The sequence below is a fragment of the Grammomys surdaster genome, unplaced genomic scaffold (assembly GCF_004785775.1).
Source record: "Grammomys surdaster isolate TR1022 unplaced genomic scaffold, NIH_TR_1.0 173, whole genome shotgun sequence".
NCBI classification, from domain to species: domain Eukaryota; kingdom Metazoa; phylum Chordata; class Mammalia; order Rodentia; family Muridae; genus Grammomys; species Grammomys surdaster.
In genome coordinates this window covers 4,097,941-4,119,125 of record NW_021604621.1, presented here as the reverse complement: position 1 = coordinate 4,119,125, position 21,185 = coordinate 4,097,941, and the positions used below count along the sequence as shown (strand labels likewise).

The window sequence follows — 21,185 nt, the reverse complement described above, 5'->3', positions numbered from 1 at the left end:
TGCTAGCCACAGTTTAATGGAAACCAGACTTTACGTACAGTGTATAGAAAAGGAAAACTGGGAATGTTCAGTGGAAAAAAGACATTAAAATAAAAACAAAACAATTGTGAGGAAGTTGGAAGGTTTCCATGAGTTTGATCAATATTCCCTGGTGCTGTTAACTTCATTTACTTGAGTTTTTCCATTGTACATGGTTGTATGGAGCTGCAACGTAAGAGATCCAGGCTTAAGCTTGTGATATTTGCCATCACTTTGGCAGGCTGAACTTGCAAGGCAAACTGTTGCCCCACACAATGTTAGAGCTTTTGGAAAGACGTTGAAGAACAGTTAATTCAATGTCCTTATTTTATAGATGAATAAAATAGAAGGTTTAAGTGATTTTCTCGAGGTCACACAGCAAGTTAGGTAAAATACCCATGTTAACATCTAGCTCTCCTTCCTGGGGATGGTTACTTCTGTTACATCTGCCTTATTCTCTAGCATTACTGTCAGTTTTTGCCTAGGTACTGAGTCAGATGAACATGATAATTGCCTTACTGTTGGTATAATAGGACAGGATTCGCCTGATGGTAGCTTCTGTGGAGAATGTGGTGGCACTAATTAGATTTTCTAAGTTGACCTTGCAAGTTCAATGGACTTAAGTGGCAGTCAATGCTACAAGTTGGTAATATTTGTATAGTCAGAGGTGTGCACATGGCGATATCTCAATTCCCACATTTGCAGATTCAGTGAGATACTGTTTGATGATAAACAGACATTCCCATGCATGAGAAGTTGGTTAGATATATTTGTTCGCTGAAGGAATGTAAAGCAGAAGAGATAAAACTGAAAGCCAAACAACCTGAAATTATAGTAGAAATAAATCTTTTATGAAAAACTCTTTCGTAGGAGAAACATTTCCCTTATTCCCAAGGCCCTACTTATTTCCTTTCCAATCCACATGCAAATATATGTTCAGTATTGTGTGTTAATGTTATTCCAAATCCCAGGCCCATTAGACTGTCAGTTTACAAATGCTGAATTTCAGGCTTCTTCTTCCAAGACTGGGAGATGTTTATACCACATGCCATTCGTTTGTTTCAGTGAATATTAACTTCAAAGAGCTCAGAAAAGGACAAGATTCAACCAGGATGGCAGGGTTAAGATTTCCATATGTATTATGAATAGCTAAGTAATTCCCTTTGAGTTTTCTGGGGCTATGGTCTGCTTTTGATGACACTGTGTAACATACATTAGTAAAGTTCTCACCTAAGATTTCTTTGGTGGGTTAGAAGAAAATTCTTCTCCTTTGATGGCTGGCCTCCATTTCTCTTAAGCACACACACACACACACACACACAATTGCTGCCTACATGCTACAATCATGCAGCATAAGAGCATAAAGAGGCCATCTCAAGCCAAAACTAATAGAATTGGAACTGAATGTTAATAGACCATCTTAAATATTTCTCTTAATAATTTTGGAGTTAGGCTTAATTGAATATGATAATTTCCATGGTAACCAATGGAATTTGTCTATGGTCATTTAAAAAAGACTCCTATCAGAATTATAGGTCCTGTTGTAATGAACTGGAGGGAGCTAGCTCTTTTATCCTTCTATCCTTCCAAAATTGACCTTGAAAACCTTTTAAAATGAGCTAGAAAGGTGGTATCTAAAACAAGTATTATCAATGGGGCTAATTAAGTTGTCAGCCCTCCAATCTAAGGCAAACAAAATAGACACCTGGATGCCATACTAAAGCTGAGGGCAGCCTGTTTTGTAGCAGAAGAATGCATTTGGAGTTCTAGCAATGATGTCTCCTTAGCTTGACTTAGATAATAGCCTCATAAGAAAGCATGTGCCATACCTGAGCATGTGCCAACCTCAGTACCCAGGCAAGTATTAAGCCTACAGAATAATTGTAACTAGGAAATATCTGTGCCCTGCATGCTCTGGGCTCTGGCCAGAAGGCATCTGCTTCTGGTATCTCTTCTATGTTTCTATAGTTCCCCTTCTGTTTTTTTTTATTTATTTAAACTATTAATATATCAATACCAAAGAAAGAAAATTTCTGAAAGAAAAAAATTCACAGAACCCCACCACCCTAACACAACTGATTTCAGTTATGTGTGTTCCCAGTCTTTATCCATATGCACACTTCTCTTTACATAGATGTAATCCCTGTCTGTATTGTTTAAAAGCGACTTCATAGACTCTCTCTGAGAACTGGCAGCCTCATTAGAAATAAATGACCCATTGAGGAAATGGATATAATTATTTACACAATCTTTGAGGTGAGAAATATCCATTATAGACAAACATCTTAAACTATCAAAACAGTTATACAGAAAACAGGAAGCAATTTATATTTCTTTTTTTTTTTCTTTTAGCAATGGAATGTGCTTCACAGGGAGGAGATAGATGTGAGGATTAGGTGGTTCAACTAAAACATTGGAGGTGCAATTCATATGCCTAAAAGAAATCTGAAGAACACAATTAAAGAATAAATACTTGAGTTAAATCTTTTAAGTGACTTGGCCATCCAGTAGCCAAAATGGAGCATGGATGCGCAAATATTTACAATAACACACAGACATGATCAGCAAGAACGAAGTCATTATCCAACATGTTGATTGATTTAGAGCGATTGCATCATCCCCAAATCCACATGGGATTATGACAACAAACTGGATCCTTGCTACAATATTAATGTTCTATTCTTTCTTAAATAAATAATCTTTACTGTGCTTCTCACCCTTCCCTGACTTTCCTACTGCCCTATTCCTACCTCAGGACATTTTTGAATCAACATTCAAAAATGCGCCCACAAATGTCTCAGGGGACACTAGTAATGTTAAACATCTGGATAGCCTCACCTGGATTAAGATGAGCTCAAAACAAAATCAAGGAAAGGGAATAAACTACTAACCATCTGGAGGCTGTTCTTCAAGTATAGCAAGTATGGACCCTTCAGCATCATTTTGGCATGAGAAATAGTTTCTCTCTAATACTTATTAGAAATATATGTAACTCTTCAACACAAGTAAAAGACTTTAGAAGCTGTTCACATTTGAAAATGTACACAGGTATAATTTTGTACAAGTACTGCCTACTGGAATAGACTATTAATTCTTGGTACAAAGTAAGTAAGTTCCTGGCCCTTCACTGTTAATATGCTGAGTGGAGAGCATCAGGAGCAGCCATTTCTCTGCCAACAGTGAACTGAAGGACCACAGCTCCAGGATATTTTAAATAAGTATAACAACAACAACAACAACAGCAACAATAACAACAACAACAGCAGCAGCAGCAACAACAACAAAGGCCTTTACAACATGCAAAGGATGTTAACTGGCATCCTGGACTTCCCAACCAGGGTTTGGGTTCTCTCTATTAGCCGAGCATAGCCATCAATCAATTGAATTTTATTTACATCCCAGGTATTTTGTGAAATTCCCTGGCACTACAATTGGGAAAAATCCTTAATTTAAAATAAAATAGAATAAAAAATTAAGGTTACTCCTTTCTCACTAGAGAGATGTGACATTTAAAATTTTAGGCCCAGATATCTCTTTGCAAAATAAACTTGAAATTAATATAATCATTTGATTTTCTTTTCACATTTGTCTTTTATTCCATGGTGGATATTTTCAAGGAAAGGATAAACCCCTCCTTAATTTTATAATGTAGGAAAATAGGAAATCCACCAGTGGTACTATCTCTCAACATAAACATATGTACTATATGATCAGCAGAAACTCTAGAGAAAGTGCTTTCATTTGAAGGAATGGATGGATGCTTAAATGGACAGATGGACCTCACAGAGCAGAGAGGCATATGCCTCTCATCTTGCTACCCCCTCCCCCACTGAATATAGGTAAAGTCTATTTAGTTTCTCTAACTCTACAAATTAAGAAATGCCATATAACATAGATCGTTGGCTTTTCAAAGGCTTAGAGAAACAACTTTCTAGAATTCATACAACTGACTATACACTCAAAAGAGACATATTCTTTTCTATGCAGACACCTTCCAGATGTTTTTCTACATGTAGATTAATAAATTTTCAATAACTACAAGTAATGAAATAATAGTCAAATTTTGGAATTTTCCCCAAGCCACAAAAGGAATTCCATTGGACTATTTCTTAGGAAATACGAGTATAGATCAAAATTATTTTTTTTGGTGAACTTCCAACACCTTTATGAACATGCTTTTAAAGGACAAACGCCCAAGAAACTAAATAAGAACATACCACAATCAAATACCAAAAAACAAGGGAGAGAGAGAGAGAGAGAGAGAGAGAGAGAGAGAGAGAGAGAGAGAGAGAGTGGAGATAGGTAGAAAAATCAGTTTCAAGTATTGAGAGCTAAGTGTTGACTGGGATGTAACTTTCATTGACTTTCCATTTCTTAAAGAGTTTATTTTACGATATCTCTGATCTCTAGAGCTTTAAAAAATTCTTATGTGTTACAAATTGCCAGAAATGAATATTTTTTATCATGAAGAACATTGGCTAATGGATCTATTTCCTCAGAATGTGCCTATTGTACAATGCTTATGTTACAGGAGCACAAGAGAGGATTAAATTCACTATTATCTTTGCTTATTTACTGCCCAGTGAGGAGTTCTGCATTTTCCTCTTGGCTCTCAGAGAAAGTCCCATCTTTGTGTAAGTAAGGTTTCTCCCATTAGGATAGCTTAGGTTTAGGACCTGGACTCAACCAGCAGCGCTGCCACATTGTCAGTGTGTCCTTTTTCTGTTATCACAGAGGCCAACAAGCTGCTTTACATGACAATTCAACTACTACATTAGCATCCATGCGAAATGTGACAGAATCTCACAATTAGAGCTTTGTTATGACACAACGTTTAAAAGCCCATCCTGAACACTCATATTCCTCTCTGTTTTTGGAAAATGTCTTAAAGGAAACCTTTTCCAATACAAATGCAGAAAAATAGATACACAAACCAAGCCACTACTACAGAAGAAGAATAAAAACTTGCGACTCTATTAGGGCATGGACGTCCACGGCTTCACACGGCACTTGTTCTATTTTTTTTCATTTTTGTTTGTTTTTGTTTTGTTTTTTTCTTTGCTTTTTTTGCTTTCTTTTTTTTAAAAAAACATTTTGACATCTTTTATTTTTCTGGACATCTAATGACAATGCAAGTGAAAAAACATCACGTTGGGTAAGGGATTTTGAAAGAGGTTCGAATGGAAGAGGGACTACTCTCTAACTTAAAAACAAACACAGCACTATGAAGAGGGAGTGTGCATCTTTGAGAAATCTTTTTTTCTTCAAAGTAAATGCACAAAATGAGGGGATTCACTACTGGCTCTTTCGCTTCACGGTGGAAGTGGCCACTTAATGGCTACTTCACATTGCTGCCCTGTGTGGGCTGCGGTTCAGGCTTACAAATAAATTACATAATCTGAGGGAGTAGGAAAAAGGTTTATAAGAAGTTTCTATTCACTTGAAAGTTAAAGAACCCCCACTCCATTTGACTGTCTTTTCTTCTGTGGATCCTGCAGCAGAGTTTTATTTCAGTCTTACTCATCCTGGAGTCGGTGAGGGAGGGGTAAGGCTTGCAGTTCTAACGGCTACTGTTCTTAATTGCTTCCTTTGCAGCGATAATCAGAGGAGTGAGGCTGGAGAGAGGCTTGGCTAATTTTAAAAACGGATGCTGTAAAAGGGAGAGGAAAAAAATAATTACTAGAATGCCCCCTTCCCATTAATACAGTGGTTGTCAACTTTCCTAATGTTGCGACCCTTTAATACCCTTCATGACCCTCATGTCGCTCTGACCCCAATCATACAATTATCTTGTTCCTACTCCATAGCTCTAATTTTGCTACTGTTATGAATTGTAAATATCTGTAAATATGTAAATATCTGATATACAGGCTATCTGATATGTGATCTCCAAACAGGTCATGACCCACAGGTTAAGAACTACTTTTTTTTTAAGTAGATTCTTTTATTTTATTTTTTATTATTTTAATAATTTATTTCTTTTTTCAAATCTTAATTCATTCACACAGGGGTTATAAGCACAGAAAGGCAGGATGTGGGGAAGGGGATGACACTGGAGCATGGGAGTTCAGGGAGAATACAGATATCTTTCAGAACAGGGTATTGGCTGGGTGAAGGTTCAGGGGACAGATCACTATGACTCACTGTGATTCACTTGTTTTTATCTAAGTTGGTATTGTCTGCCAAGGCTACCTATTTACAAGGTCTATGACTATTCAGGCTGGTAAATTTCCACAAAAGCTGCCTATTTAAAGAACTACTTTTGTTAGTGTGACTTTACCTATTCCAATATGCTCCTTTGCATTTAATTGTTTCAAGTACTCATTGAAACACTATTTTATTTTAAAATCCCTGCCAGCTTTTGTCCTTAAGATTTTCTTTCTCTTTTTGGTCTTTCACTGTCAAGAAATTCTATGGAAATTAACTTGGCACAGCTAGAATCTCTTCAGTATAGAGTTTGGAAACTTTCACTTGGTAATGGCCAGACACTCTACATTTCTTAAATTGAAGAATGGTGCTGGATCTGCTCTCAGGCTTGAAAAAGTATCTTCAACTCAGCATTAAAATCAATTTGACTCTGAAACCATTGGCTCCCTAGCTGCCAAACCCAATAGCTGTGTCTCCACCACTTCTATTGGCTCATCTGCAAAAATTGATGCAAGCAAATCTCTTCTATTTCTTTTAAATGGTTGCTTTCTTTGCAGATCTGTGACATTCTACTACCTCAGGGATTTTCCTCCTTTTTTTATCTTTCCTTCCTCTTGTTTACCGCAAAGTAGCTCTCATTATCTCACTTTGCTGATTAATTTCTAATAGATCTCATTTCTATCATAGTTTCAACCCATCATCTGCTTTATGGAGATAATTCACAAACTCAATGTGTGTGTGTGTGTGTCTCTCTCTCTGTGTGTGTGTGTGTGTGTGTGTGTGTAAGAGAGAGAGAGAGAAAGAGAGAGAGAGAGAGAGAGAGAGAGAGAGAGAGAGAGAGAGAGAGACCTTCTGCCGCTCTTCTTCTTCTTCCTTATCAGTTGTCTTCTGAATATTTCCTCTACAATGTTTGCTTGCCATTTTAAATTCAATATTTTGAAAGGTATGTTAAAATTGCCACAACAGAGTTCTTTTGTGTGACATAAACTACAAGGACTTTGGAGTAAGAACCGTGAAGTTCATTTCTCCCAGTATTATAATTACATAATTGATTCTATGCTTTATTTGCATGGTTACATTAATGATACTGTATCTTTGACATCTTAGGAAAAACTGATGTGGGGAGGACATAGATGTGGTGATAGGTATGGAAAGATGTGGTAGTTATGTAGAAAATCACCTCTGGCCAAGAGCACCTCCATATAACATCCAGAGGTACAAGTAAAGTTAAGAACATAAAACCCCCAGCAATACCAGAGAGTCACATTTGGGTTAGTCTTTCTTTGTAGAATCAGATTTCAGAAAGAACAAAAGAGAATTATAGATTAAAATGCAAATTCTTCTTTAAAAAGCAAGGCAACATAATCAATCAATGATGTATGTAGTAGATAAATGCCTATATTTAACATGCCCAGGATCTAAAATTGAATGGCAACAGCCCAACTCTAACTACATATCTTTCAACAAAGATCTCTTCCTGCCACACATTAGCATGGAAAAGCTCAGCATAACTTTGTAAGTTGCCTAATTGTATTATCACCTGCAAAAGCTCCTTGGCAGATCCTCGTCTATCCACATCCATCTCAAGACAGCGATTTAAGAAGTCACGGAAAACAGCTGACAGTCTCTCAGGATTCTGGAGCTCTGGGGTTCCATTAGTGGCTATCAGATATAAGGCCTATAATGAAAAATATTCAACTGTAGTCAGCATATACATAGTAAAACTTTCTATACAAGTCAATTTTATTATTTATATTTTAGATCTTTAAAAAAGCCCATTTTAGAGAATTACATGGATATGGTTTCTGTTAGAATGTGGGATTGAGACTAGGTTGTATTGATAGATAGCTTAACTGCTGACTCCTAACCTGGTTGGTTATTGATCTGATTATTTTTTGTTAATAATAATAGTTATTATTGTTGTAGTAGAAGTTCATCATGTGGATACACCTTAATACTATCCTTAGACTGATGGAAGGAGATGTAAAAGACTAAAGTAATGTCATTCCTAGGAAAATGGATGGAAATAGAGAAGGTAAAAAAAAAAGCCAGAGACAGAAAGACAAACATTATGGGTTTTTTCATGAATGAAATGTAGATTTCACACACACACACACACACACACACACACACACACACATACACACGTATATGTTTTCGTGTGTAGATATGACATTGAAGTAGAAGAGGAGCTACTGAGGAAAAGGAAGGGCATGGGCAGTGACAGACAGGATAGACAAATGGGGGTCAGAATTATCCAAGTACACACTAACACAGGAGTCAAAATGCCTTTCTGAAGGCTATCACTTTGTATAATGAACATGCACTATACAACTATACAATTGCATATTTTAAGGAAAAAGTTAAGACAAATCAACTTGTCACAATTACTGGGGACTTGATTTTTAACATATAGTTTGCAGCTTTCAATTTTTTCTATGATAAACACAAGATTGATTTCATTATTTTAACCCCACCCTGAAACAGTAGTTAAAGTGCATCTTCAATACAGTGGCATCCAATCCCCATGTCTTTTACTTCATTTTCCTAGTATTAAACATGTTTTCCATTAAACACTGCCCCTTCGAAGAAAACAAAACCTTCAGACTATTTCTTTTTCAATGATTGTTTTCAGTGTAACTGCAATAGTATTATTTCTACTCAATTTCCATGGCAAAAATCCACCCATTCACTTGAAGTATGGACTAAACTGGCCATTGTCGACTGGCCTGGGAACCTAATTACTATGTATAAGGCTGTTTCTATGGGCAAACGCACTCTAGGTTTCAAATAGTTACCTTAAAAGCGAACTTTTAGAACACATCCTGTGTGTGAGCTGGGGGCTGTCTTCATTAAAAAAAAATTGCTACCCACTGTCTTGCTAATGAGACACAAATACAGCTGTCGCTAACACAAAAATGGCAACCAAATTTTTTTTTTCAGCGAAGCTAAGTCTGAGATGAAGAAGACTGGGGAAAATTAATGATCATGTGATACTTTTAAAAAGTAATTGAAAATTCAAGCAAAAAAGCACAGGACCGTTCCTGTGTTTTCCTTCTTTATACCATCAGCCTCCTAACTTTTTACAGTTATTCCACTAGGCAACCAATGCAACATTTATATGGCTTTCATAGTCATCCACTTCTTTATAGCACCATTATCTTTGCTTAAGAGCAGGACTTCTCTCAGACAGCTTTAGTACAGTCCTAGTTGACTTTCCTTATTTGGATCCCTTTGCTCTTAAGCATACCCACTTGAACAACTCTATCTCAACACGTGGTATTTGTCACTCATTTATCTACTTAAAAGCTCTTAGTGGCCTCCTATTGTCCAAAGATATGGGACTCAGATGGTGTTGCCCCAAATTCCTCTCCAAGAACATTTGAAGGGAGGGCAGGAAGGAGAAGGTAGAAAGAAATAGTAGAGATTTGAGAATCCTATGCTCACATAAAAGATGACTCAGTCAGAGGAGCTTTGATTTTCTTCCTATTTATCATTCCTAACAACACTTCATTGGTCCACAAGTCACAGTAAGGATTTGCATGGAATGTGGTATGGGCTTGCTTCCTGCTTCCTTTGTCAGCTTTCCTCTGTTTGAATCTTACCCTAGGCATTTTCTCTTCCCACGCCCACACATACACACTAGTCAAAGCTCATGTAACAGTCACACCAAGTACCACTGCTCACTAGGGAAGAAACAAGAATGTTCTATGTGTAGTATACATAAGGATACGCTATAAATGGGCGAGACATCAGGATCAAGCTAAGCACATACTAGATTGAAAAAAATAGATGAAAGATGAAAGGAACTTGAGAAAACTGTGTCAAGAAACATCACAGTTTCAAAAATTTATCTTTTCTAGCTGACAGTGAACAAGGAAGGTCCTTCTAATAGAACATTTTAGAATAGTAAGTAGGCTATATTTTTCCTAAGGTGAGGCAATATAGGACCGTGACATAAACTATGTTTATATTAGAAATATGATAAGCAAAAACAAAATGGTAGCTGTTTTCCACTGAATAAACATTAGCTAAAGTTTTCTAGTCTTGCAGACATCACCATGATAATTGTAAATATCTTGACAATAACATACAACCACTAAACTTTTCACTAGCTTCAATGTGCAACTGAATTTACTCAAACTCTAAGAGAAAAACAGTGTATCTAATTGGGGAAATAATTGAATTTACCTTATTGGCAATTTCCGCAGCTGAGAAAGATCAAAGCCTTCGCCGTGGAAGTTACCACATTTCTCAAAAAGAGTCTCAAGACAATCCATATGTAACCCATAAATTTCCATTAAGGCAGTCTTGCAATAGGACTATTTAATTAAAAAGCTTTAGTTTGTGACTCGAGTTCATTATAGCAGTTTATAAAGTTTACATTAAGTCATTGAAAAACAAACCAGGAGACTTTCATGGAAATATGCTTGTAAGCATATGAAGTCTCAGCACCAATATAATGAAACACTTTACAAAGAGGATAGGGTATGGTTGAGAAATCTCTTTGTAAGCTGAGTATTTGGGACTCAGAAGACCATTTTCCCATGGAAATTACTTTATACATGGTGCGTGAGTGGGTTCTCAACCCAATCCACACAAAATCTACTGAATGTACAATATAATTGAAAAACAAATGTCTATATCAGTATACATATGATCAGAAGCTAGTATGACTATGCAAATTTGATTTCATAATTATTATTAGCTCATATACTCCATACAACTACTTATTATGACTGTTAGCTTACAGGTAAAGAAACTTCCCTGTGCACTTAAGAATAATAACTTGTCCAGTGCCATACTTCTAATCAGTTTTTGATTAGAAGTAGTCAATATTTGAATTCAGGGAGTATGGGTTCAGACTCCATGTTCTCAGATGCTGTATGGGTTCAGACTCCATGTTCTTAAGTGCTGCATAACAACCTCTCTTGCTTTTCACAGTCCCTAGGCAGAGGCAGACAAGGGAAGTCAAGAAATGAGGCATATGATCCGTGAACACCTGGCGTACTTGATTCAGTTTTTCCCTGTACAGAGGAAATGGGCCCTTCTGTGGTCAATCAGTCTCTACTAATTTGAAAATGGAGAACAAAGGACACATACATAGTTGGAAAGGGAAAGAGGGAGGAGTGTGTGTGTATGCACGCATGCGTGTGTGCGCATGCGTGTGTGTGTGTGCGTGCGTGCGCGTCTGTGTGCATTCATACTGTGGGTTTATATTGACAGTATTTATGTACATCTGAATTCACCCAAATACTAAGAGAAAACCAATGTATCTAATTGGAGGGATAATTGAATTCATGCATTCTGTATTCTGGCCTTTATTCTTGCTGGTTCCTGCAATCTCTTGCTGTTGGGATTTTTTTTTTTCATTTCAGATTTTTTTTTTTATTCAATCCTCTATGAGCAAAATTTGGCAATGGGCAAGTCGACACCTTATGATCTAGTTTACTCATGACCCGGGATTTAAGAGGTTAAATGCCAAAGAATATTGCTGCTTCTACTGTGTTTATGGATTTTGTGAAAGGCTCTGACATTTCTTGTTTTTCTAGGAGAGTTAATAGAATCCAGTCTGCAAAAAGAAACCACTAGACATATACACTTTGTCTCAATGTCACACTACAGCATGGTATAGCATTGTGGTCTAATTTATCTCTATATTGTCTTACTCACAAACTCTCAACTCTCACCAAATTATGAGGAGCTGTTTTTTTTTTTTTGTTGCTTAACCCTTAAAGAGCCATTTAAAATGAACTTAGGGATCTATCCCCTTATAGGTTGATAATAAAAGGTAATTAGGTAATACTGACTGATTAGGTGCCAGGCTAGCTTTGGCATACTTCTTTTTCCCAAGCAGAAAGCTTTGGCCCCTGCCATAAAATAAACACCAGATGACTCTCACAATCCATGTGCTCATTCTAATGTCTTGTTAAGAAATGTGTAGCAGGCAACTTGAATTCACGACATGACCCTGCATGACCTTAGCACTACTCAAGCTTTGGAACCACAGAGCATTTGAAAGTGGAAGTCAGGATAACCACATCGATTTTTTAAAAAGCAGGAAAAGAGAATGATCCAGGAAGTCAGGGAAAGATGAGTAGTTGTGGGAAGGAGAGGAAACAGAAGAAAGGCAAGTGGAGGAGCCCAGGGCCAACAGTGGGAAGGTAGTTGGTAAAAAGAGGAGACAGAAGTAAAAATAAAGGCCAGAAAATAGGTGATGTCAACCAGATCTGACTTCTGCTATTGTTCCATTTCTCTGGTCCTGAAATGATAAGGAGATAAAAATGCTAATTACTCTGGTTTGACCAATGCATTGAAATACCTCACTCTACTCCAGTACTACATATATATCATTATTGTTTGTAAGCCAAGACATTTAAAAGTTAAAATGAAATTAAAATGAGAAATAACTATCATTGAAAAGTGACTATATTTAATAATCACCTTCTACACTGCTCATTTCATTAGCTCACGCCCAACTTCTGACTTAAGTTATTATTTAAATATTATGCATTTATTTGTATATCATTTCATCCCTGTGAAGGGTTTATCATGCAGTGCTTTTTATGATTCATATTAGTGTGCATCATGTTTCACACCATGGTACAAGTCTTTTGTTTGGTAAGGCAGGGAGTGTGGTGTTCTTTATAATCTAGATGGCAGGTTTCCTGTGAAGGTGATGAGCTAGGAGTGTCTGGGTTGTTTTCTGAAGGTCGCTTCACTGAAAGCACACTTCAGGACAGCACTAGAGTACTCCTGGCAAGGCCAGTGAAATCTATAGCTACCTAAAAAGCAATTTAAAAAATCCTAAAACTTAGGTCTTTCTTTAAATGAATCTCATTTGATAGCACAATGAAGAAAATGAATTAAAGAGGAAATCTCCAGATGGAACCAAGAACTCTGTCAGGTGCCCTCACTCCCTTCCCTTCAATAAACTCCAAGGAACTCCATGGATTCTAGGCTTTTATGCTTTGTGGTTCACACTAGGAAGGCAACAGATTAGTCGAGCTGTAATCATCCAAAGCGACAAGGAAATACAGCCACTGCAAGAAGTAACCTATACAAGGTAATAGATTCCTGTCTGATAGACTTTGGAATAGAATTCACTGTTGACTCGCATAATCAATAATGTTGGTAGAGATGCCAGAAAGCTCTTTTTCTAGTCTTTCCTCATTCATCAACATCTTCTAGATGAGCAGTGCTATTTCAATTTGTCATTTGAGGATGATGTGATTCCTTCTTTCCATTACCAGAAACAAAGAAAAGGAAAAGAAAGGGAAGCAAATGCAAATGGCATGGCAAAAAGATCAGCTTAAGTCTTGGAATAAAGGTTAAACCAATGGTTCTCAACCTGTTGATCATAACCCCTATGGCATCGCATATCAGATTCCCTACATATTAGATATTACACTATAATTCATAACAGTAGCAAAATCACAGTTATGAAGTATCAATTCAAATACTTTTATGGTGGGGGGTCACTACAACATGAGGAACTGTATTAAAGCGTCACAGTATTAGGAAGGTTGAGAACCACTGGTTTAAACTCTTGGTTGTCCCCTGGTATACACTGCTTTGATGAAGATAACTTGGAGTGTTGTGCAACTCAGCAAAGAATTCCTGAGGATCTAAAATGATATTGTGACCAAGTTAGAAAGGACATAAATCAAAACGACAACAACAAAAAAAGCATAACTAATCTTCAGTTTCAGGAAAATGCTGATTTTCTTGGTGAATTCATATTTCAAAAGCCATAAGCCATTTCAGTGGGGAAATGTACAACCTCAACCCAAGATTCGTTTCTTTACAATGATCTTTGATTTTGATGGACTTAATTCCTTAGCCAACAGTGTGGTACTTATTAGAGGAATAGGCATATGCATCCCTGGGTTATACCCAAACCATCGGAGCCTGTAAAGTTTTCTGAGGAATGATAAGAAAAATCACAGGATACAGGAATCTCTCTGGGCCAACAATGGTTTCCTGATCACCACATTTTTAAACTTTCCCTTTTCTTCGCCTGGTTAGTCTCTTGGATTTTAGTTTGCTATGGAATCAATTTCTCCCTTGGCTTTCTTCTGGGTCATAATTCACCAGTTTGAACTGTCTGCTTCTGTATAATCTAAATGAAACTTGCAGCTTTCATATGGCCAAGTCTCATTTTCCGATGCTGAATTCTTAACAACCAATGATTCTTAAGGGCTTCCTATCTTCTGACAGGCAATATTTTTTCTTATTAAAAAGAAGCACTGTTACTATTCTATAATTATTTTACTTGCAGTTATCCCAACTCTCCCCTTCTTTTAGGCATAGGTTAAGCCTTCAAAGGAAGAAGAGTGTCAACAACCCATCAATAAAGCTTGCTGCTCCACAGTGGCTTATGGAAAAAGAAGGGAGTGCTCCCAGCTCTCCCTGAAATACATTCAAAACAATATTGACAGAGTGCTAGCAAAGTATGCTTGCTTCTCTGGTGTTCAGGAAGTTTATGTCTGACTTTAATTCCAAATGAGCACGCGCCATCAAACCCAGACATTCCAAGCCACAGCACAGGTTCCAGTGGTTGGAGGGAACAAGATGTAGTTTGGCCCTTAGTTGCTGTTGTTCAGTAGGGCTTCTCTCATTATGGATGATGTTCTTGAGACATACAGGCGCTCTAGAATTTTCCTGATCATATGGGGAAAAGAAAAAGCAAGAAAATTGACCTTTGTATGATAGTTTAAGTATCAGTAAAGAGGTAGAGAGTCTCTAAATGCAACAACAGGCGCCTTCATTTGGATTCTATCCTTCTTTCTCCATAGTCACTGAGGTAATGTACTCTCTCCCACATAGTCACACCCATGGCTACATTATGCTCTAATATATGCGAGGAACAAAGCTGCTAGCATATTTTTAAAGATGAACACCATTTTCAGAAGAGACAAAATTAAAAAGAAAAATGCATCTCATCGAGATGTATGCTGAATTAACATTGTTCCGTTTTGAGAATGTGATAATTTTAATTGTTCATTTGGTATAATCTAGAATAATCTAAGAAGAGAGTCTCAGTGAGAGGTTATTTGGATTTGGCTGACCCAGGGGCATGTCTGTGGGGATTTTCTTTATTACATTAATTGACTGGTGAAGACCTACCTACTCTATTGTAGAAGAATGAAGACTGCTAACTGAGTGCTAGCATATCATAATTAATTCACTGCTCTCTCGTATTGACTGTGGATATATTGTGGCTGGCTGCTTCAAGTTCCTACTGCCTTGGCTTCCCCAAAACAATAAACTGTATCATGAAATTCTAAGCATAAATATTTTTTCCCCTTAGGTTGCTTTTGTCGGGATATTTTCATCTTAGCAACAGAAAAGAAACTATGATGTATAGTGTTTCTAGATTGCTGGGTCTGAAAATGAAGAAGTGAAGAAAAAGACTTCAATTAGGCTTTGTTGCTGTTAGTTATGATTCCTTAAAGGAAATGGGCAAGTGTAAGCAGACTAAGACTGCCCATTCCTGGTTAAACAACTGTGTTCAAAGAGGTATGAAGAACTATATTTCATTGCAGACAGTACTCTATTATGGTCTTGCCATATAGGTTTGCCTTTTGACTAGTCCCAGTTTCCAATTTTTCCTAGGGGATGGAATCCAGTAGCATTGATTCTTAAACTCCACAGAGGGCTCCAATGTAAAATCAAGGAGGAAAACTAGTAGGCTATATGGTTCACATGCCATACCTCTGACTGCTTCTAGCACTGGTACCAGTGTCTTCCAGTAGCTCAACACTTAAAAGGGGCTAGAAATTGCACATAAAGCAGGACTATAAAAGGTTCTATATAGACTTCAAGTGAACATTATTGAGAAATTTTATACTACCAAAAGCCATTACAGCTTGATAAGAACAAACCTATTATGTGTGCTAGTATACTTACCTTTTTTAAAAAGGTAATTTATTTGTGCTGGTAAGCAGAACAAAATTTTGTTTGTCAGAAATAACTGTCTCCTTATTTAGAACAAGTCATTATGATAACAGTTTTTAGCAAAAAATATCATCGATTATTAGGAAAGGTGGTATCAACAAAAGATAAATCTTTGATTTGCATATTCATAGAGAAAGCTGGATTGCTTTAAACCCCAGTTCCTTTGACAAACAGAAGGCATGAGGCACTTAATTACTGGTGGCTACATAAAAATGTCCATGGGTCACAGAACTTCTCTGTCCAAGGCCAATTACATTGAGCATAAAGACTTCAAGGTCTGGGGTCTACAATGAGAAGGTTGTCTCCTCTGTCTCTGGAAGGGTTACCAACATCGTATCATTAGTACAGCTAATAACCCCCTGAGCTTTTAAAAGTATTTCATGAGCATATTAGGACATTTATTTATATTTTAAAATCTTCATCCTTTTATTACTAGGCAAAAGAAGTATTCATTTTTTATCAATAGTTAATTTTTTTCTATCACATATATATCTGCAATCAATTCTGACAGTTTGCTCAGATGAATCAAGCACAATAACAACAACAAAAAATGTAAGTCACAGAGAAATGCAAGCAACTTTGTAATGCACAGCCTGAGACTTTACCTTGGACTTGTTCTGTTTAATGCTATCTACCTAATTATGGTAATTCCATTGAACTCTACACAATTCTCTCCTCCGTGAGAGGTATTGGGCCATGGGGTAAAAATTCCTTGGAGAAATGCTGAATTCATTCGATGAGTGAGTAAAAACCACTTTAAATATCTTTTCTCCTCATGTTCATGAATTTCTACATAGATTTTCTACAGTGAGCTAAGCATGGAGCTCTGTGATCTATATAAATTATTCATGACTTTGATGTGGATTCCACAAGATGGATATTATCCATATTCCCAGAAAGGAAATGGGGTTAGAAAAGTTTGAAGTGACTTGCAAAATGTTCCTGAGCTTTTAAGTTACATAGCCAGGACATACATGGATCCGCCTGACTACTTAACTGAGGTTTCTTTTTTTCCCCACAAGTACATGCCACCCTTTAGAGTACAGTTTTATCTTCTTTTCCTCACTCCCTTCTCTCTCCATCTGTTTCAAAGCCCACAAATAGTGAACTGGTAGCAGATTGGGGTAGTTTTAATGAAAGACTTGAGAGCTCTTTCATCCCGCTCCTAAAGTTGCATGATTTTTCTAGTTCCCAACATAGTGTGCAGTTACCAAAATCCAAGAAAAAGTAGGCTCCCTACAGTGTCACACTATCTTTCTGTCTGTAATCTTCCCATGGGTTCAGTGAATATGGTTTTGTTTTTGAATCCAAGATAAGAGCATCTAGGCTAAGACACTGTGTTTTCTCTAAGAAAACACCAGGACAGCAAATTTACAAAGAAAGCTTATGGGTATTTCTGGTGTCTAGAAGAGAAGAGCTTCAGAATTAGGCTGGCTCAATATGGACTTGTTGATTAATCTCCCAGAGGCTGGTCAAGATCTCTGATGAAGAGAGTAAGGCACAAAGTTAGTCCATTCTTATCAGTGGAATTGAAAAAGGTGGTCTTTCTGACAGCTCTTTTTTGTTCATAGTATTAATGTAGGCTTCCTGAACTTTGTGGTTTATTAATCTGCAAGTACTTGTTTTGATAGAAGCCCACGGATTCTGAGAGACAAGCTATTAAGTATGAGTTCTGATCTCAGGCTAGAAGATGCCTACAGAGGTTAAAACCTGTTTCCTTTTTTTCCCCCTAGTAATTAGCAGTCTAGATAAAGGGAGATCAGTTATGACTGGAAAACAGAAGAGAGCAAGAAATGCATTCCTGAGTCCAGTTACCTTCCAGAGCCATTTATTTAGTCCTTAAATTCTCCAGGTTGTAAATTACTCAGCAGAAAGCAGAAAGCAAACTAGCTGTGATCTGTTTAGTGCCACTACACTTCGAAGACTTAGAGGAGGAAATCCATAGAAACAACAGACCTGATGTGTTCTTTCAGTGATGTTTCCTAATGGGCAAAGGTACTTGGACAATACAGAAAAGCCCTCCTAATTATCCTGACGCGTTGTTCCACAGGTCAGAGGTGGACTTGATTAAACTCATGGAGAGCTGACCCACAAATGGTGAGAATGTCCCTTCTTTTCTACTCAGTCCTGCAGGCAGCTAATCACTGCACACATCTCACTTCCAGATTGTTTTGTGAGACAAGTGTAACAGCCCTAGAATTCATTAGGGCATTCTCTCATATCTGTTGTTTTCTAATCAGTGTAGAGATGAGGACCAGTAGCCACGTACCAGAGTAGAATCTAAAGGAGGAAGAATTAAAGGAGGCTTCTTTCTATATATTAGAAGCATGGCTCTCAATTATACAATTTTCAACTGCAAAAACAACTAGACATTTAGTTCACAGATTTATTTACATATATAAAGAGTCACATAGATTTGGCTTGAATATAGATTTTCCAAACATAATGAGAATACAGTTGACTAAGGACCATGAATTTGTATAATGACACAGACAAGGCTTTTGGCACTGATGCTGTGTATGAATTTTAAGAGTAGATTTCAATTTGTGGCTATTTCCTTTTAAGAACAATCTCATGTCCTTTATGCATATGAAGTACTGCTTCTGGTTTACTGTGAGGCTATATACCCAGCCTAATAGCTTCTGGCTTACGTCTATGTTAAGCAACTGCTTTTTTTTATTTCTTTGACTTTTATCCTCATTTTCAACTGCCATCTCTGAAAAAAGACAATGGAGGTTAGGCTACAAGGTGGGGGTTCTCATTTTAATTTATTTTTCTTTACAGAGGTAACTGAACCATTTGAGGATCAAACTCCCAATTATGTAGTAGGAAACTGATTCTCTAATTCAAATAATTTTCATTTCTCTTGTATTTGATAGTCTTCTAATTAAGTTTGTGATTTCACCATGCTGGTGCTATGACTATGTCTGTTTCATTCAGTGTCAACCAAACTGTTCTTGGTCAATGACTTGTTGCTGATAGCAATGAAAAATGCAATTTAAAAATGATAAGTGTTCTGGAAATGCATTGTTTTACTTTGTTAAAGTAGTTACAAACCAAAGGTTTCCTTAGCGGATCATTTAACCATAGCACACGATAAAAACGCCTGTTGTTCTTCCCACATCTTTTCTTTCACCCATTTCTACAGTTTTATAGCAGACAGCTGTACACTAAAGAATATTAAAGGCTCTTGTTGTTAGAGGGACCGAGAACAAGGCACTTCGCTCTTAGAGCGATTTATCCATCATAACTCGTTGTCTTTCTGTTACTTGTTCCAAAAAAGTGTCAGTTCTGACCAGTTTTGGGGAATCATAAAATGGTATTTTTTTCTTTCCCCCATTTATGGGGGGTGGGGTAAGAAGTACCTAAATTTTCCTGACTTACCCTGAGTGGATTTTCATTAAGGTAAGGGGGTTCACCTTCCACCATTTCAATGGCCATGATTCCCAGAGACCAGATATCAACTTTTGGACCATAAGCTTTCCGAGTTACCACCTCAGGTGCCATCCAATAGGGAGTTCCCACCATAGTGCTTCGTTTACTTTGCTCGGGAGTGATTTGGGCACAGAACCCAAAATCAGCTGTAGGGAAGAAGAAATCTATTAAAATGAGCCCAAATACAATTTTTGCAATAGCTTATTTTCTCACGTTGCTAAACCTTCCTTTAATGTTAAAGCAAGCTCTCTCCCAAATGCCTAATTCATATCCTGATCCTTTCCTGACCTTTCAGCTGCTCCTGAGTTTAAAGGGGTCTGAAAAAAATTAACAGAAGTGCTGCCATTTTCTGTAAATTTCCATAGAATGACCTCCCAGTACTTTCCATCTTCCAGTTAGTTATTTGCCATCTGTTAATTTTAGATGCCAGTAGAATCTAAAATCTAAAATATTAAATCTAAATCTGGTTACAATCTATAGAAGGAAAATACGAAACCAGTTGTTTAATTCAAATCAAGCTCTGTTTTCAGATAAATCACTTCTAGTAGCCATTTTCTTCTCAAGCTAGAGATTACAACAGCAGAAATCCCCTAGCACTTTCTTAAATTTCCGAAAAAAATACCTACTCAGTTTGACAGAACCATCCATTCCGAGGAGAATATTGTCACTCTTTATGTCTCTGTGAATCACTTGGTTTGAGTGCAAGAAATCCAAAGCTTGGAGGCACTATTGGATCAGAGAAAAAAATTCTAATTATATCACAAAGATTTTTTTTAATTTTATATCTCATTTCCAGGCAAATTTTGGAAAAGGTTGTGATTACATACTACTAAGTGAAGTTGAGTACTGAATGCAACAACACCATTTTCAAGCTGTGTTAGCATTTACAACAGCAAGGATACTCAATCTTATGTATTTGAGAGCTCCCATGCCATACTATAGACCAAACCATGAAGAGGATAAGGCAAGGAACAGTACTAAACATCACTACAGTACTGTTGACCAGTTAATATAACTATGCTCTGCTCTTGTTTTCTAGGTGATGTGGATTCAGCTTGGTTGCATACAGATGTTGTAACCCTCAGTGTGCGTGCTGAGGTTTGATTCAGTAGATCTAGTGTGGGAAACAAGAATGTGCAAGTGAAATAATTTACTTAGGGTATTTCGGATAGGTTTGAGAATGGCTTCCAGTTCTAAAGTAACTAAAGGTACTTGTTCGGAAATAACTTTGTCGTATAATACTAAACAATACAAAATTCAGGCTCAGGTAGAATATCCTATAAAGAATATCCACTCCATTTCTGGTATAGGAGAAAACATAATTTGTTGCTATATGTGAATGTGTAGAGTAGGAGAAATGGGAACAAGTGGGGAAAAAGAACAAGGAAATTGAAGAGAACCATGTTAGCAGAAGGATTACCTAGTATTATTTAGCTTAGTTGCACTTTCATTAGTTTTCATGTTTCGATTTCATTTTGTAGAAAATTTCATTATGAGACACCACTGAAAAGTGTTTGTTGTTAAAACAATATTGATCAAAATAATAAATCAAAACACCATCAAATTGTTTTGAAATTGAATGCATTTTTATCTTTCTTTATAAGTGACAGATTCTCAGGCCCACT

At 36.9% G+C, this 21,185-nt stretch overlaps 1 protein-coding gene across 4 annotated transcripts in view; it reads right to left on the bottom strand.

Moving 5' to 3' along the window:
* Positions 1–5,112: 5,112 nt before the first annotated feature.
* Pak3 (p21 (RAC1) activated kinase 3) overlaps positions 5,113–21,185 on the bottom strand; it is a 105,190-nt gene continuing 89,117 nt past the window's right edge. For 3 of the 4 annotated variants that reach the window (XM_028767475.1, XM_028767476.1, XM_028767477.1), the window contains 4 exons: positions 20,187–20,286; positions 19,510–19,706; positions 7,706–7,843; positions 5,579–5,668 (listed from right to left, as the gene is read on the bottom strand). In XM_028767475.1, coding sequence (XP_028623308.1) covers positions 5,579–5,668; positions 7,706–7,843; positions 19,510–19,706; positions 20,187–20,286 — 525 coding nt within the window. Of the gene's footprint in view, positions 5,669–7,705; positions 7,844–19,509; positions 19,707–20,186; positions 20,287–21,185 lie in introns of all 4 variants that reach the window. The other variant, XM_028767478.1, reaches the window with a different exon arrangement.